We start from the raw sequence: 17827 nt of genomic DNA on the forward strand, positions 1-17827 counted from the left end.
TTTTGCTCAGATGTTTTGCATCAACCAGAAGAACTAAAAGATCTTAAATACATTTAATGAACGTGCACATTATAGGTACGTTATGACAAAGCTGCAAGGATAATTCAGAGTTTTTTGTTGTTGATATCCAGTTTCCAGACACATCATTTGTAGTCCATCATTACTAGCAGTTTCAAATGAAGCACAAGCAGACACAGAATCTACACGCAAGAGTTTCACTTCATGTTTGGCTCCAGATGTTTGAATGAGTCTAATAATTCTCTCTTTAAAAAAAAAAAGAAAAAAAAAAGGCAAGGTTTTATTGGTTTGTAAGACTGGTGGGAGGGGTTTAAAATCAAAAGCTACACATGTCATATATTAAACAAAAGAAAGTTACGTGTCATGCGCGTGTATTGTAGTGCTTACATGGATTGTGTGATTCATGTGGGGTTTCCCTAGTTTTCCAAATGCATGTTTTAGCCTGTCTGGATTGGGCTTTCTTCTGTAAAGTAATCATACAGGGCTGCTGAGTGTATGACACAGATGTCTAATTATCTGTAGGTACATAATTAGAAAACAGTTTTTGTGAGATTTAGTTTAGATTACCTCTTTTCACAAGCAGTAAGTAGTGGAGATTTGCTTTCGGGGTGTCAAAAATATGTGATGTTAAACTGCTTGCTCGTGCCTGTTTGCGGCAGCGAGATCTTTTGTGCTTATATTGTGCTTTCTCAGCTCTTCTTTCTGGTTTTAGACACTCCCTGCCATGTGAGGCATGGGGGAGAAAATGTAAGTCATGGGGTCATCATGACTAATCCGCCAACTCACACTCAGCTCACTTCATCCTCCATTTCATTCCCCCATTCCGTGGTGATCCTGCCATGTTTTTCCTGTGTCCATCCACAATCAGAAAACAGAATTTCTTGTTTTCCCCCCCGCACTGTTGATTCATGACAATACAGAAAACATTTAGGCATATTTGACTAGGCAGAGTTTTTGATGGGATCGTTTGGTTTTGTCAAGTGACTGCCGTGTTTACCTCAGCAATTTCTTTGTTTCAGTTACAGCTGTAGGGTCATTAGGAAAATCTCTTTTGGTTTGCTGTCTTCCCACAATGTTACAGTTTGTTTATGCAGCTAACCAGCATATGACCAGGAAGTGTAACTCTGGATTGCTGTAATTCTGAAAACAGTTGATTATTTGTGTTAGAATCAGTAGACTTCCTGTTTATATTCCCGTTAATATTATTTTTATATGACTTTTCTCAAAGTTACTAATAAATAAAATGGACATGTGGCCACTGTATTGTGATCAGGATAAGGTTGTTGAAACCTCATAACCAGAATCCCCTAAAAGTACACAATGCACATCATAAGTAATTAGGACATATTAAATGTGAGAGATTTAAACAATGGCTGAATAAAATTACCTACACGTTATATGAACTGAAGCTTTGCCAATATGTGCTGTCTTTCGCTGGAAACTTCCCCCAGAAATAACAGTTGGCATAAAATACCTTCTCTGGGAGTTATAGTACCACCAAGAAGCTATAAACTAAGGCATTACCAAAACAGTCGGCTTGGACACAGTAAAACTGTGATAAACAGTGGAAAAACCATATTGAGGCTAACTTGTATTTACTGGTTTTTATTAACCTCAAGAATTTTAATGCCATTTTTCTTTAGTAGATTCAAACTAGCAACATATTTCCATTCTGCTGACTCTGCTCACTGTAATTAGAAAAAAAAGAGAGCTGCAACTTTGACAAAAACGCAACCACGTTTTGAAAGAAAGCTATACCCTTTGTCACAGTGATACATGCATACCTACCAAGCCCAAGTTTTGTAATCTGTGGACCTTAAACACGTGAGTCTATGTGACAAAAGTCACAATGACAACAAGATTTACTGGAAGACAATAAAGACAAAACTAACCACTCTGGCTAACCTCAAGGAGTGCACATCACGTCAGAAGCAGACCATACTATCATACATACTATATCCTCTATATATACAGTATACCTACTGTATGTGCACATGTACACACATTGGAGCACATTTAGGCACACTCCTGGTCTTAGTCTCTTACTACATACTCTTGTTCTGTCTCTCCGTGTAATTGCTCTCACGTTTACACTCATAATACTGCCAAGTACATTTCTAGGAAGTGTGCATTTGCATTGAGTCTTCTTAGTTTTGCTTTTTGTAGAACTGAAAATTTCTTATTGCTAAATAAGTCACACTCAAAATTCCAAACGTGAGTAAGTCTTTAGCCAGCTGTTGGCAATTACCTGTAGAAAGATCATTGTCTTTGTCTAAGGTGATATAAACACACTGTATATGTAATTGAAATGTGATAACCTCAAAATATCTATATGGGCAGGCAAAGAAAAGAGAAAAGCAAAGAGAAAGATCCTGTTTAGTCTAAGACCCAGCTGAAAAAATGTTAAGGCCCCTTGGTTCCTGAAAGGCATGCTTTTTTTTAACCTGTGCAACTCTGCAGACCATGAACTGTATCATCACTAAGCTCACATTTTTGCACACAGGTGTAGTTTAAACCTTTCTGTTTTTTTAAGACTGTTTTCTGTTTTTTTCATTTAAGACTCTCATTTTGTAAATTAAAAAGTGTGTGCAATGCATACAGAAATACCCAGCTAATAGAATTATTTTCATTTGTTTTAAAATATTTGATGATTTTGGTGAATTTGAAAGTTCTCAGGGTGTTTTTGTTGTTTTTCTTGGAAGGGGGGGGGGGGGGGGGGGGAATATGGGGTGCGGTAAGAGGACGATCTGGTTTGTCTTAACTTTCTTTTTTTCCTGTGGCAAACCTGTCATGATATAAATCAGTTGGTATTTCTCGGTTACTTCCTTATAAGACACTCCAGCACAGTCATTTGACTGGCCTAGTTTTCGAAGGAGGAAGTCAAAGGTGTTAATTTAAAGGGTTGTTAATAGGTGCACTGTTTTCCGTGAGGACTGTGTGCCTTAATATTAGGTTCGGATAGTTTAACTTCTACTCTCATTTGTTTAGGAACTGAGTATTTCTTAACAAAAAATGATTATTGCAATAGTCAGGTTTTGACTTGCACCCGTGTCTACCTTGACCTTCAAAGTCACTGAGGGCTAGAATCAAAATCAGATTTGGAAATCAAACCAGCTTTGCTTGTTTGTGGTCTCAGTTAGCCCCATTTCACGTAGCTTCACATTGCCACTTAGCTTTTGTAAATCACTGAAAGCAGCTGTGCGCATATGACAGTAAGACTATATCCTGATGTTTTGTATGTAAAGTCAGGAATGCATTCATTTGTGTATTTGAAAGGGTCAGCATAAGACTTACAGGTGACTATCGACATATTTTTGGATTATATTATTAAACGGCACTTGTTCATATAAGTCATTTAAATGCAAAGTTGATGCACTTCACATTCACCAAGAAGACATAGCTTCCTGTAAACCTTTTATGAGCATGATATGTTTATAGGGTATGTAAACTGTTTAGCCTTATGGGTTAACATTACATCATTAAGCTGTGATACATAGAAGGCTTTGATATTGGCTTGATATTGCCACAACAGTAATATAACTGTTTCATGACTATGTACTTGATCCCGACTGCAAGAGTACAATTTGGAAACTGTAGTTATATAACCCAAACTATTAGTTAATGTCAAGTTGTCATAAAAATGACATTTTTAACTGAGTGACACTTGATGACAGCAGTGATAAACGTTTGAAAAGATTCCACGTTTATGATGGTGTACTTCCCTTTCAAATAAAGTGGTACTTCTTTTGGTTGTGAAGCAGCAAGGTGTGTTTAGGAGTTCGAAAGAAGTACATCAATGATTAATTTCCCCCCAGTGGCCCTCCATGTGAAACGAAACACACGCACACACCCAGACTCACATACATACACAAATTATTCAGAGGATTCCCAGTCATACAATGATGACACCATGGACAGGCGCCACTCTGTCTCTGAGAGCCTGACTCCCCTTCAATTCAGCGAAGATGGACATTACAGTACCTCTCCATGCTTGATATCATGTATTCCTGGAAGCTGGATGTACAAATAGGCCCCCCGTGTTTCACATAAATCACATTATTTCTCTTTTTAAATACCACAATGTTTTCCTTTATGATGGACAGTTGGACAGTTAACATTGCTCTTGTTTTAGAAAAACTGGCACGTTGCTGCCTTTGATAAGCAGTCAGATTCCCAGAATATTGTTGTTGTTTTTTTGTTGTTTGCATTTTACAATCACACCCATAGTTCCAGTAAGCAGTAATAACTTTTTATGAATAGGTGTGCAGATAGGCTAATCTTTGAAAGACCCTGTGAGATTGAAAACACGCACTTTTAACAAACTCGGCTGTTTTTTCTTTTTTTCATAAAATCTCTTTAATGGTTGTAGAAGAAGCTCTCTTGATCGAAAACTATATCCTATTCTGTGCTGTCATACCTGACACACCCTTCCCAGAAAGCTTATTTGACAACTTGTTGCATCTGCCTTTGTTAGCTTTTGTGTGTATTAATATTTACCTTATATTAATCAGCATTTATTAAAAGAATAGTGACTGGCCTAAAAATGAATCTTTCTAGATAAAGAGTCACAAAAAAAGAGTATGAAGTAAGACAGCAAGCCAGGCAGGGATTTGGCCTCTAAATATAATAATGATTAAATAGTGGCCGAGTCCCATTATACATAGCAGTAAGCAGCAGGGTGTGAGGAGAGGCCAGGTCCAGAGCGCAATACTGTTTACACTACAAATGCGGTTGAGTTACACCATGTACAGTAAAATGGGCCCTACTGCCAGTAACTCTAGTCACTTACCAACAAAAGCATCATTTCCTGAAAGCTCCTCCCCTCCTCCCTCCCTCTTCTCCCCACCTCTCCCCTCCCCTCCTCCTCTGTTCTCACTCGCTCTCCAACCACCTTTTTGAGCTCAGAGGAACTAGTCCACAATCACTATGACTAAACCCCTTATGCAAATACCTGACAGTCCTGGTGAAGCAGGAAGTATGTTTTAGAGTTGCTTGTATCTCTGTTTGTGAGAGGTTGTAGGTGTGAGCTCATTGCCCACAGCAGATCTGTGGTAGAGGCAGATGTGTGCTCTGAACCATAGAGGAACTGTGAAGGGGCTAGTGAGAGTCCTGTGCTGGGTGGGAGCGCACCAGCTGTAAAGTGATTACCAACACTTTGATCAACACATGGAAGAGACTGTCCAGTTCAGGGATTCAAGGTGAAGCAGGAGCGTATGTGTGTGTGTATTTTACTCCCCCAAACTGCAGCTGTTGGATCCATGTCTCTCATGCAGTTCTGGACTAAATTTTATGCTCAGCTGGGAAAACCGCTACCAAAGGTACTGTTTGCATCTTGTTGTCATATATTTTAAGTTGAATGAAGAGTGTTGATTTAAGCGCTCGCCGTTTTTATTTTCTAATGTCACGGTCAGCCCTTGAATACTATGAATAGAAAAGCCTCGTGACTAACTGCTGTTATTGTGAAGAGTTTTTATTGTCCCTGTCATGGAACTTGATAACAGTTTATTACCCAGCCATTGTTGTGTTTTTAATTTCAACTTCCTTGAATTAATTTTATAAACGCTTCCTTTAAACACAGCGCTGAAGGAGACAGGCCTATGTTGTTTCTTTTATTGTAGTATAGGGTTTTTTATATGGGCTTGGCCTTCTTTGGATTTGATCTGTTTGTAAAGTAACTGTATTGAGACACTTCTGACAGCTGACAAATTCGTACTATATTAAGATGTATTTTAAAAACTTCTTAAATTAGTTTGTAGTAGCGCTTACAAATGCTTGTTTCCTGAACAAGATTGAGATATGTCTCTGATTATGCCCTACACCAAGACTGAAATTGGTGTAGAGCACGAATATGATTAATTCTATTGAAAGAAAGAAGGTTACCTCATCTTTGTTCATTATATCTTTAAGATTTTTGCTTCCCTATTTAACTGTCTTAGAGTAAATGATTATGAAAGATGGTCTGTTAGTTTTTAGATCAGTTTATGAATATTTTTTGCCGACAGACCAGTCTGCCAGCCAATCATCTGCTGCACACGGCCACAAACTCTGACAAATTATTATGTGCCACACTCCACGCTGTCTTCCACTAAGTGCTAGAACCTGATATCTTGTCAGGCTAAATGGCAGTCTTGCCGGTTTTGTGGATGACTATTAAATTTGGCCATTGTTGTGCTGGATTGTAAATAGACCATCATTATTTTTTGAATTATGATTCATTAGACTGCACGGTGTCAGTGAAAATGTGGCAAATATCCATTTAATGACTTGATTTGGGGAAAGGCTTGCTGAGCCCATTACCAGTGAATTTCTGATTAAGTCAGTTGGCTAATCCCATGTCAGCATTTCTTCTTTCAGCAAAAATTGAAAAAGGGTCCAGTCATGAGTTCCAAGGAATTTACACATTTTAATCATATTAAAAAAGAGAAAAAAAACGTCATGCATGGATATTATCAGTGCATGAAAAAATCTTAGGCACACAGTATTTAATCATCTTTCTAACACAAAAGTCAGCTGCACATCTGCACATTATTTGCTGTGGCCTTCCCTCCAATACACAGTGACCATTTGGAGAGTCAGAGTTTAGCATACTAAACTGTGGCCACCTGTTTGATCAAATTCAAACTTGAACGCATGGAGAAATCTGTAGTAAAAGTTTATCCAAACCTAGAACCTCTTGTTCTAGAGCTTGTTTCTTATTTAAGGTACTAATTACTGTTACATTGCAAGACTGTGAACCTGTCATTTAAGGTGCAGGGAAGCCTCTCGGTGGGCACATGTTGTCAGTTTCCTGGTATTACGTTCAACCTCAAGTGTGACCCCAGGCGTGTACTTGACGGGAAGTGAATAAACAATGATGGTGAGATTAAGTGAGTGCTTCGGGGAGTGTGTGTGTGTGCGTGCGTGCGTGCGTGCGTGCGTGCGTGCGTGTGTGTGTGTGTGTGTGTGTGTGTGTGTGGGGAGGGGGGTACTGGGTCACTGATAAAAGAAGAGGTTGCAAGATGTGCAGTTTTGTTAGGCTGCAGGTTGGTGCCTCGCTTCACATGCATGCTGTCTTTTTGTATGTAGCAGTGCATAAATGGGTTTGATTGAAAGCAGCATTACATCAAAAAAATATCACATTTCACTGCCAGTTGTAATCGCAGTATTTTAGAGTGGTGCTAGGTGAACAGACAACTTAACCAGGGGACATTCAAGCTAATTATTTCTGGCTGGTAATGTTTCTACTACGACACAGGATACAAGATTCAAAAACTACGACAGCATACGGAAAGGAAGACAGCCGTTAGAACAACATGACTGTCAGCGTAGTAATACTAAAATGAGAAAACTCAGCACATTATTTTTTAGAGTCCTAAAACTGTGTCACCAAAATGAAGTTAATAGTATTTTTTTATGAAACACAATTAAATAGAATAGACTAATGAACATGTATAACTGTTTTGTGATCATTCGTTCCATTCAAGAGCTTTTGCATTTCCCAGACCGTTTGCCTGTTACAGCAAGGCATAATTAAAAGTCCTCTGGTACAAACTTGAATAAAATACTATGTAATCAAACTTAATGTGAGAAACTTGTTTCAAACATATTTGGAAACTCTTTTAACTTTTTGTAAAATGCCCCACTGGGGCATGCTTATTACGAGGCTAGTTTAGGATTTATTATCAGGTTATTGTATTATAGCAGCACTGTTATATCATAAAAAGGATTCGGTTTCTTGGCATTGTGGACCTGTCTACCCTTGATCTTGTCTGTTGGCTGTTATTGTCTGAACTAACAGTAAGTAAATCAGAGATGGTTAGGCGATGGCTGAGATACTCTTTTTACATGCTCCGGAAAATTGTTAGAATACGGTTGATATAGAAGTGCTGGGTCAGTTTCTTTTAAATAAATAAAGGCATTTGAACAGCACCATAAGTTTTTAATTGTTTTGGCTTCATGTAGGATGAAAATTGCTAAGGGTTTCTGTGTCCCTTACCTGATGTGTTAAGTGTGAAAGTGACATATTGGACATATTGTTTTATAGAAAGTTCTGATTTCGTTGGATAGCCAGGAGAAAAAGTGTTGCAGGTGTTCCTTGATCGGGAACAAAAGTCCGTACCTTACAGGCTCATTGTGCACAAGGTACTCAACTGACAAAAGGTGTCAAAGTGTGGGTGTGTGTCATGTACAAGATGAGAGGAAGGTTATTTGAAGTACATTTTTGATTTCATACATCTGCAGACTTCCTTTCTTCTTAAGAGAAAAACTTTTCCTAGACTATGCTTTGAATATTAGCTTAGGCTATACTTTATAATACCAATAATATTTTACCTTCTAAAGCAGTAACTTACCATATGCATCTAGTATAGATTATTCCCCTATAACAAGTTTTAAAACAATTTTAAATCCTCTCTATTTTGAATGCGACTGTTTCAAATCAGAGGATTTACCTCTGTTGCAAGTGCTTCGTGGTATGCTGTGTTGAAATTTCTGTCATCTTGCGTCAACACTCCCCTTACATCCACTTTTCTCAGCTCTGAGCACGCAGGCCCACATAGAACACAAAAACAGACACACAGTGTGATTCTGAGTGAGTCACTTTAATGTGCTTTTTTTCACCGGTTTTTGTTTTTTTTTGTCTCACAAACATGTTCAGAATCTTGTCTTGCTTTGAGTTGCATAGTGTTGTACAAACGTTTCATTTCTTATCTATGAACCCTTACAATCAACAATGTAGCTCGCTGGTCTCATATTCGTGCTGCAGCATGACAGCAAGCCCAAGCATGTAGCCGCGATCATGACGATCTGTCTTCAGTGACCTGAATAATAAGGAGTCCCTGCAGCATATTGTGCCCCCCATAGATCCCTGATCTCAACATTATAGAGTCCGTCTTAGACAAAGAGTTAGTGGACTCTTAGATAGCTTTAATCTACAGAAGAATTGTAGAAAGATGTTTAGAAAATGTACTGAGAAGAGTAGCCTCTGTAAATACCATTGACCCCACCCCCTTTTCCCTATTTTTTTTTTTTTTCTTTGACTACAATTTGCTTTGTGTCAGCTCACCCTCATGGCACCCGTCTGTAGATGACTTCCTGTCTTCTCATTCTTATCTTTAACTACTTTGCCTTTACTTGATTTTATTGCTAGGAAAGTAATTAGTTTTTTTAGATCAACTGATTTTGCTAAAATTTACCCCTTTTAGTTTCTAGTACCCAGCTCCGTGTGAACCTTAGGCTCCCCTACAGGCAGAAGAACCGTCCAGCTGGGGACACTAGACACGGCATCCTTTTATTTTCCAGAACACGTGAAAACACTAAAAAATTCCAGGCTTGTAAGTAACAAGCTGGCTTTCTTGAGTCAGACTTTGCACAACATGAAGGCCTGCCTGTCAGGAGGTATTTGGACTGAATATGCCCCTTTGATTAGCATAGGTTAGTCTGGTGCAGATTAGACCAGACTGTCTGCTGGCTAAACAAGGAAACAATCGCTCTGACCTTTAACCTTTAAAAAGGAATATAGAACAGAAATAGCTGATTACTAATCAGACTTTTCACCCTAAAATAGAAAATGTACTAAGTTCTGTCAGAGAAAGTCCACTGGGTTAGGTTTTCTTTATTAGCACTGATTAATGAAATGTGGTCAAAGGTCGACTTCCACTTAGGGAGGATCCTGAGGAGAGCTCTTTGTGAGCTGCGAAGCTGCTGAACTTGAATGCATTTTGTTGACAGTGGCTGACATTTAAAAGTGTTTGAATATATTTTCTTTGGTTGGGAGGTTGTGTGACTAAAGGGTCTTATAGACCAGAACAGATGTAAAACTTTCCATGTGTACAGAAATAAAGTGGCTTTTTGACAAATTGGCTCCTTGATCAAAGCTCTGTTTCTGGTTAAGCTGATTTATGTCTGCATGTCAAAAGACAGAACCTTCTGTCCACAAATTCATTTAATGCTAAAAATCAAAGAAGCCCTTTTTCAACAGCAAGTTAATCAAAGAACTTGATTTTTTTTTTAAAGTCAGCACCAGCCTTAAGCTGTATGGGGTCAAGGAAAAGGAAAAGCTTACAGCCGTGCTATTAAAGTCACAGTCCGGTAGATATGTCAGGGCCGTCTGACATGCAGACAGTTTGGCATAACATAATCCACAGAGAATGAGAGACACCAGTAGTGGCTTTTCAGTTACTGGCCCCAGACCCACATCTTAAGAAGGCACACAAACATCATCAGTCAGGTTCTGTTGACTGCATGGATAAGGTCAACAGCTGACCCCAGTGAGATCAGTCTCGGGTTGTTTCAGTCAGCTGATCATAGGGGTGCTGTGGATTATATGAAAACTCTATCCCATCACTGCATCCACATAAACAGACCACACAATCTGACAGATAAGATTTCAGTACACCTACTTGGCTTGTTGACAGGGTAATGCTGGCTTACACAGTCATTTTACACTACTGACATTACCAAGAACTTGGCATTTTATTAGCTTTTACTATCAGTCTCCAGAGTGTGGTGTGACTCTCACACGTCTAACCCTCCCACTACTACTGTTACTAATATTGGTACACCAGTATTTTCATGATCTTACAGCATTCTGTAGGATATTAAGACAGGGCTGAAAAGGGGCTGTGCTTAATCCAGAGACAGTTGAGCTTGAGCTACATCCATATCAATCAGTCATGTGTTGGATTATAGAGACAATCTTCTTGCAGCTGAATTTTTGCTGGAAAACAAAACTAAACATTGAAGAGATGCCCAAAGGGGCAGAGAGACAAAGTTGCCAGGGATGAGAAACAAGGGGGATGGACATTTAGAGCTTGGGATAGTGAATAAGCAGGAGATGACAGAAATGTAGGTTGTGTTCGTGAGGTTATTTGAGGTGTGCATGTGTGTTTGTGTACATGTGTGGGTGTGTAGGGTAAGTGGGAGGCCAGGGTGACTTGTTTCCTGGCCTTGGAAAATTTAGCCAAGCTGGCAGTGTGTAGGAGGGGAAAGCCCTGGGCCTGGCCTGGCTGAGGCTTCAGCGTGGCCTTGTATTGAGAGGTTATTGAGTTTAGCAGGACGTGGCCTGGGACAGTATACAGTAGCTCTTACGTTAAGGTTGTGTTTTGGTAGCGGGGTAAAGCTGTGGTACGAATTACATTACTAAATGCAGATGATTAATTTTTTTCAATAAATTACTGCTTTTACTAGCTTGAAATCGGTAATAATATTTTTCCTTTTTATTGCACTATTGTCGGGATATCAACTGTTGTCAGCACTTCCCGCATGCCAAAGAAAACACCAGTGAAAAGAGACAGCTGACAACACCCTGTGTGTCACGGGAGGCATGTGGCTGTCCTTGGATAACATTAGACTTAGTAATGAAAACAACAACAAAACAGAGGAACTGACCATTCAAAACTAAACAGGAAAATAAACAAATAAAAATAGACACCTTGTGTAAAAACGGTTTACGATGTCATGACTGGAAATACCGGCAGCATCCTTTAAAATATTATTTTAATGATGTGTTTGAGAAGGGTTTGTGTCTGATAATCCTTAGTATTCCAAAAGGGCGTTTTCATTTAAAAGGAAGAGAAACATTTGTAAACTGATATGTTTATAAAGCTAAGTAAAAGACAGGGCTGCTAGAGTCCTCTGTATGACACTGCATGAGTTTATCATCAGGGCTAATTATTGTCAGTGTGGTCATTATATTAGAAACGGCTGTTCCTTCCTTCTGTCATGGCAACTGCAGTGTGTGTGTGTGTGTGTGTGTGTGTGTGTGTGTGTGTGTGTGTGTGTGTGCGTGTGTGTGTGTGTGTGTGTGTGTGTGTGTGTGTGTGTGTGTGTGTGTGTGTGTGTGTGTTGAAGGACAGATAAATACTTCTCCTTACCGTAATATGTTGGCTAATATTTATTCTAGCCTAAATTTTGTTTTCACATCTTACGATTATGGACTCACTGGGATTTTTTTGTAAGGGCTGGAGATTGTGTGAAACTGTTTAAGGTTACTCGTCATGCAATAAATGCATCAACTTTAGCAGATATGGGAAATAAAGAAGCTAAGCTGCTGGTGGGCGGTTATGTTTAGAAGTGTATTTTTCCAGTTCTGATTCTTAGAGCTGATAACCACCATCTTCAACCACAAACACCAACTTCTACTGCTCTGCAGGCATCTCGTGTGCTGGAAAGGCTCTTTGAGGTTGTTTTTCACTGCCATGTGCCTACATTAATCATCAACAGACAGATAACTGTTATTATCCAGATACTCAAGTACAATTTACTGCTGTGGATACATGATGTTCAGTGTTCGTGTTCATATGTGCCGGTAGCTTCCATACAAAGCTTCTTGCAGTAAGGTAATTGGGAGTCATTGTTGCAGGCATTTGGTCAAATGGATGCCTGCATGTGTTGAGGGTTTCAACTTTACTGTAAAGAGAGGATATAATACTGGCTTCACAATTCACAGCAGAGAAGAAGCTGAAGTGAAAGAGGAACATGTGAAAAGCAAAAAACAGGATGGTGGACAGATGATGTGAAAAAGCATGTGCATGGACTTTCACATGTTTCGCTGTTGTACAAACACAGTTTTTTTCCCACCTATTCCATGAAAATAAAATAAAATGTGTAATTTGGCCACACAAAAACACACACACAGATATTTGTTTTATTGCGCAACAGATACAAAGAGTGCAAAGGAGAAAGTGTGAGGCAGGATTAGCAGTTATATGATTGTAAGGCTGTGAGCTGTGGAAGGAGCCAGATTACCATCAGAGCAGTTGGAATTCAAGCCTTATCTCTGCTTGGCAGGGCCCAGTGTTAGGAGCAGTAGATGGAGTAGCCCTGGGTATAGGCCTGCCGGGGGACAAACACTGCTGCCTCTGTTACGCTCTGCTTAACAACTCGATTAGCATGGTTCTGAGGTTGGACATGTCTGGGTTAGCACCCACCAGACTGCCGCAGTTTTCTGTGATTCCTCTGTATCATTTTGGTTGTCTTAATATAACAACACTGCAATAGCAAAGCACATAATGTTACATGGTTTTACAAGATGCAGAAAACCGAGAAGTCTCATCATAATGTGGCGCTAAGCAATAAACAGCTGGCATACAAATTAGCCATTTTTGTAGAATAAATTAAATTAGCCCTTGTTTTCTTTTCAAGCTTGATTGAATTCATGGTGATGTGCAAAATAAGAATCGTTAAGGTTTTGAGAGTTTCATAACCCTAACCGGCTTTATGAGGAAAGCTAATATGACAGCTGTAGGTGTAACACAGATTAGATTATATTTAGGGGGTTTTCTTTTGTGTTGTTTGTTTATCAGGTCTGTATTTGTATCTAAACTCATCTTGTAACATTTTATCAAATTTGTGGTTAAGTGTGTTGTAAGAAAGACAGGCAATACTTAATAATTTTTATACGTGTGTCTGCGCTTATGCGTGTGTTTCCGCAATTATGCCTCAGTGGAACGATGCCTCTGGTGACACTGTGTCCTTTTTCCAAGCCTTGTTGTTTATTCATTTATCCCAAGTCAGAATTGCACAGAATGGAGGGAGCAGGGAAGGGAATTAGGACACGGAATAGCATGAGGTAGAAAGTCACATAGTTGATAGAATAGAGAAACAAACTAGCAAACGGATACGTGATATAAAAGTGATATAAAGTGACCAAGTTGCGTGTTTGGGAGTGGTAGAATAGGACACCCACTCTTATCTACAACTCTTTCTCCGTACAAAAGCCAGTTGTTCCAGTCAGCTGTCCGTAGGCTAGAAGAACTTTGGAGAGTCTGATTGCAGAGCTCATGCCTGATCTTGCCCTCAGGAAGCGCACACATACACAAACATGAGGAGAAAAGGAAAGAGAAAGGAACAGGGAGGGAGCTGAAGAGCATAAAGTGAGCAGTAAACACTGATAAGCTTAGTGCACTTTACAATCCACAAACATCCACATAATAGGTTAATGAGTTGCTTTGTTTCTCCAATGTCACAAAGACAAAATACACAAATATGTATGTAAGCAAATGTGGGGCAGAGCCACTTTTTCTCTGTTTGCTGTTTATAGTCCTTCCTGTTCACCATTCCTACGTGATGTTGTCATGTTAACACTTTGAGCTCTACGTCTAGTCCTCTCATGCTTGTGAAACATTTTCTGTTGAACTGTGAGTAATGGCTAACAGACAGCCATGACAGAAGTTCCTGCAGCTTCTCAGTATTAATCAGTCCTACCAGATTGTTAGGACTGAGTCAGCAGCTCAGCTAATGATTCTGCATGATTATGGACTTTTTTTTCTTACTTTTGTTCTGTAAGCATAGTATTGTTCTTCCCACAAAGCCATCTTCAGTCCTTAGAGCTTATTGTGTTTTAACAGAGATCACCTGTGGCCATATAACAATATTGGTGGTGGGGGGTATCAACATTTGGAGAAATGTTGAAATTTTCCCAAATTTCCAAATAAGCACGTTAGTCTCCTTGGGGAAGTATTCACAGTTGCCTCGTGGTCCCCTAGTGGGTGTATGGGGAACAGTGTGTTGTGGGAATCTCCACACATTGCCCAGAGTGTATTTATACACCGACTCATTTATGGACGTCACAAAGAGATCACAAAGAGATTTCTCCTCTGTTGAGTTTCTTGTTGTCATTCAATTCCTATCTCTCCAAATACATGTTTATAAGTCTCAGGGGGCCTAGGGGTGCCTGTGAGGGGCTAGTTAAGGAACACGGCATGCTAATGGTTTGGAAACGATATGAATAGAGGCGCGACTGGAAGGCAGCCATAGCTGAAATGACAAACATACACACAAGCAGCCTTATTGTGCCTTCCCCTCACGTTCTACTTCACGTGCTCATTCTCACATCTGTGTGTAATTATATTTTGTTTGGGCTACTCGTGTTACACCCAAATAAATGTAACTTGGCTAAAATCCAGAATGAATACGGCTCCTTTATTATCCAAACATCACTCCCATTCATCCTCATGCCACACCTTTTTTCTTTTGCTGTTTGGTATTGGTGCCGTGTCTGTTACATTTTTAAAAAAAGCTTTTGTTGCGCCCCCTTTATGTTGCACAAAGCTTGATGGTGAGGGACCGTGTCTGGATGTGGGTATAAATATTGTTTCTTTATTTAGAGATCTACTGAACTCTCTGCCCTAAATTTTGTCCCGTTTTAGAGTTTACCTTTAACACCTCGTCCCGTTTTTTCTTTGCCTGCAGGACCTGCCCTGCCTTGATGACATCTCCACAAACTCTCTGTTCTCCTCTCCGACTGACTCACTGTCGGAGTATGCTGATACCCAGTCCTTCATCAATGCAGAGAACCTGGACACAGTGCCCACAATCTGGGACGTCAGCACTAGTACCACCACACCAGCACAGAGCCAGTTAGAGGTCAGTAACAAGCACTCGCTCACATGTCATTACCAGAAAAACTGGTTACCACACCTTTACCTCTTACAGATATGATATGCAACAGACTTGTTTGCCTCAGCATACGTATGTCTTCACTGGGGGAAGTTGGCATCGAATAACAAACAGTAACTAAGGGTTATATTGTCCATTGTATCCCGTAAACACTAGTGCTTTCCTGCCTCATGACTGCGTCTGCAGCCTGGCGGTGAAGTGGTTAGCACTGTCACCTCCAGTTTCCTCCCACATTCCAAAGACATCCATGTGAGGTTAATTGGTGAGTCTAAATTGGCTGGAGCTGTGGATGTGAGATAGATAAAGCGCTGTTTTTAATGGGTGAATGTGGCTTGTAGTGTAAAGTACTTGGAGCATAATATAATGTTGATTTAGTGTTCCACTCTAAGTTGGGATTTTCATGTTGTGGCTGTGCACAAGTCCATTCTTATGAAGTATAAGCTGTGAATTAAAAACTTCTAAGCATGCAGCATATCTTTTGGTGCATATCTACTGTCTTTCTTATCTAATATCATTATCATCTTTCTGTGCTGTTAGCACACCATTTTACCACCTACCTAGCTACCAGTACGTTTGTTAATGTGTCGTTTTTTGCGTTTAATTCATTGTACAGTGAAACCTTCAACTACGCACCGATGTGATGGTATTTAATCTCACATATTTAAGCCGTTAAACCTCTCAGCACTGGTGGAAATGACACAGTTATTTTATTCATATTGAATTCTTATTACATATAGCAGGAGAGTCATTTGGTGCCGAGGTTGAACGATGGTTTTCCCAGTTGATTTTACGGTTTACGCTGTTGCTGTTTGCAATGACCAGTGTCTCGTCTTTTCATTCAGGAATTATGTTTGTATCCATTAGATAAAATTTGTTGTTGTTAAACATTTCTCTTTGGTCATTACATTTTTTAACTGTTTTCTCTGTTGTAGACAAATTAGGAGTATGCATGCACTTTCATGCTCTCCAAATCAGTGTCCCGAGGAAAGCAACTTTGTTTTCAATAGTTGTTCCTCTAGCCTGCAGTTTCATTCCTGTTAAGCTCTCTTTGAATTAGATGGGTCCGTGGATATCTTTTTGATATGATCAGAGTACATTTATTTTCCCTGCTTTCTGAAAGCCTTTTTATTTTTTTCCTTTTCATTCTGCCCTCATTTCGTTCATTATATTTCCCAGACTATATTTCCCATGCCTTTATCTTCCTTTCATTGTTGTTGTTGTCATTGCTGGCTTTTCACTGCCAGTCAAATAAAATGCATTTTGTTTAGTGCAGCTTTAGGAGAGTGCCCCATCGCTCTCGTGCACATGCATATAGACACAAATGCACAGGCAGATTACTCTCGTCTTTCTTTGCTTTAATCCTTCTTAGGCACAGTGTTTTATTTGAGTTTGTATTTCTTTATTTTATGTTTTTTTGACAGCAGAATGGCACCAGCAGGTTTCAAGGCTTGGCAAGTTTGGAGGATATATCTGCTATTATCAGCACCCCACCTTTAGGAGGATTCCAGGTAGTCACGTTAACCTCTCCAGTCTGATGTTAAAGTTAAACTCCTTGAGCTTACTCATCAGTAATCATATATGGGAATCATATATAAAATATAGATTATGTTTTAGGTCTTATTTGCAGCAGCTGCAGCAGTTCACTCAAAAAATATGCCCAAAATCCTGTCTTGAAGTAATTTCATTTCCATGTAATTGTGTTATATTAGTTCAATGTAAAACACTAAATTTAATGGAATCTGGTCCAATTAAATTTAATTGATTCGTATATGTTTAGTTAATACCCAGCATATTTCCCTTGCTGATTCATTATTTGAATAAATAAACATTAGATTTTTACATATTTCAGTTGCATTTTATTCAAAATTACTGCTTCATGTTTAGGAGGGCAATTCATTTTTTTGAGTGCATCTTTAAGATGTTTTACACTGAAAACATAACATGGCTCTCATCTGGAGGTCCCATTGAATTTAGCAAAACTTCATAAGGTAAATTGTAATGCTCTTGTCTACCATCTGTATTACCACAGGTGACAAAAGCATGGCGGCATATTGTACATGCCACAAATGTACATTACATAAAAAACAGAGATTACTTTGACAGGAAAAGAGGCATTGTAATATTCAGCTGACTGTCAAAAAAGAGGTCCTCTCCGTTTCCACTCTCTCTGTCTTTTGTCTTTTGTCTGCTTGACTACATTTTTCAAATCTCTCAATTCAATCTCCTTTAATTGGCTTCATGCATTTTATTCACTTGTTATTTTGCTAATTTTCTGGTTAATATTCCTTCTTAAGGAACTTTTCCAGTGTGCATTATCGTCATACTAACTGCTCACCTACTTCTAAATTTCAGCAGTTTTCTCTCTCCTAACTTGTCTTCACCTAAGCTGAAACAACAAAATATTATTCCCAAATGCAACGCTTGCTGTTGT

At 39.2% G+C, this 17827-nt stretch overlaps 1 protein-coding gene across 5 annotated transcripts in view; it reads left to right on the forward strand.

Annotated features, from left to right (window-relative positions):
• Positions 1-17827, forward strand: part of si:ch73-63e15.2 (protein strawberry notch homolog 2) — a 62495-nt gene that overhangs the window by 25920 nt on the left and 18748 nt on the right. For 2 of the 5 annotated variants that reach the window (XM_040053050.1, XM_040053054.1), the window contains 2 exons: positions 15190-15363; positions 16818-16904. In XM_040053050.1, coding sequence (XP_039908984.1) covers positions 15190-15363; positions 16818-16904 — 261 coding nt within the window. Of the gene's footprint in view, positions 1-2747; positions 5337-15189; positions 15364-16817; positions 16905-17827 lie in introns of those variants that run through there. The other 3 variants (XM_040053053.1, XM_040053051.1, XM_040053052.1) reach the window with 3 other exon arrangements.

Source organism: Simochromis diagramma, unplaced genomic scaffold (assembly GCF_900408965.1).
Source record: "Simochromis diagramma unplaced genomic scaffold, fSimDia1.1 OVJJ01000419.1, whole genome shotgun sequence".
In the NCBI taxonomy this organism is placed as follows: Eukaryota; Metazoa; Chordata; class Actinopteri; order Cichliformes; family Cichlidae; genus Simochromis; species Simochromis diagramma.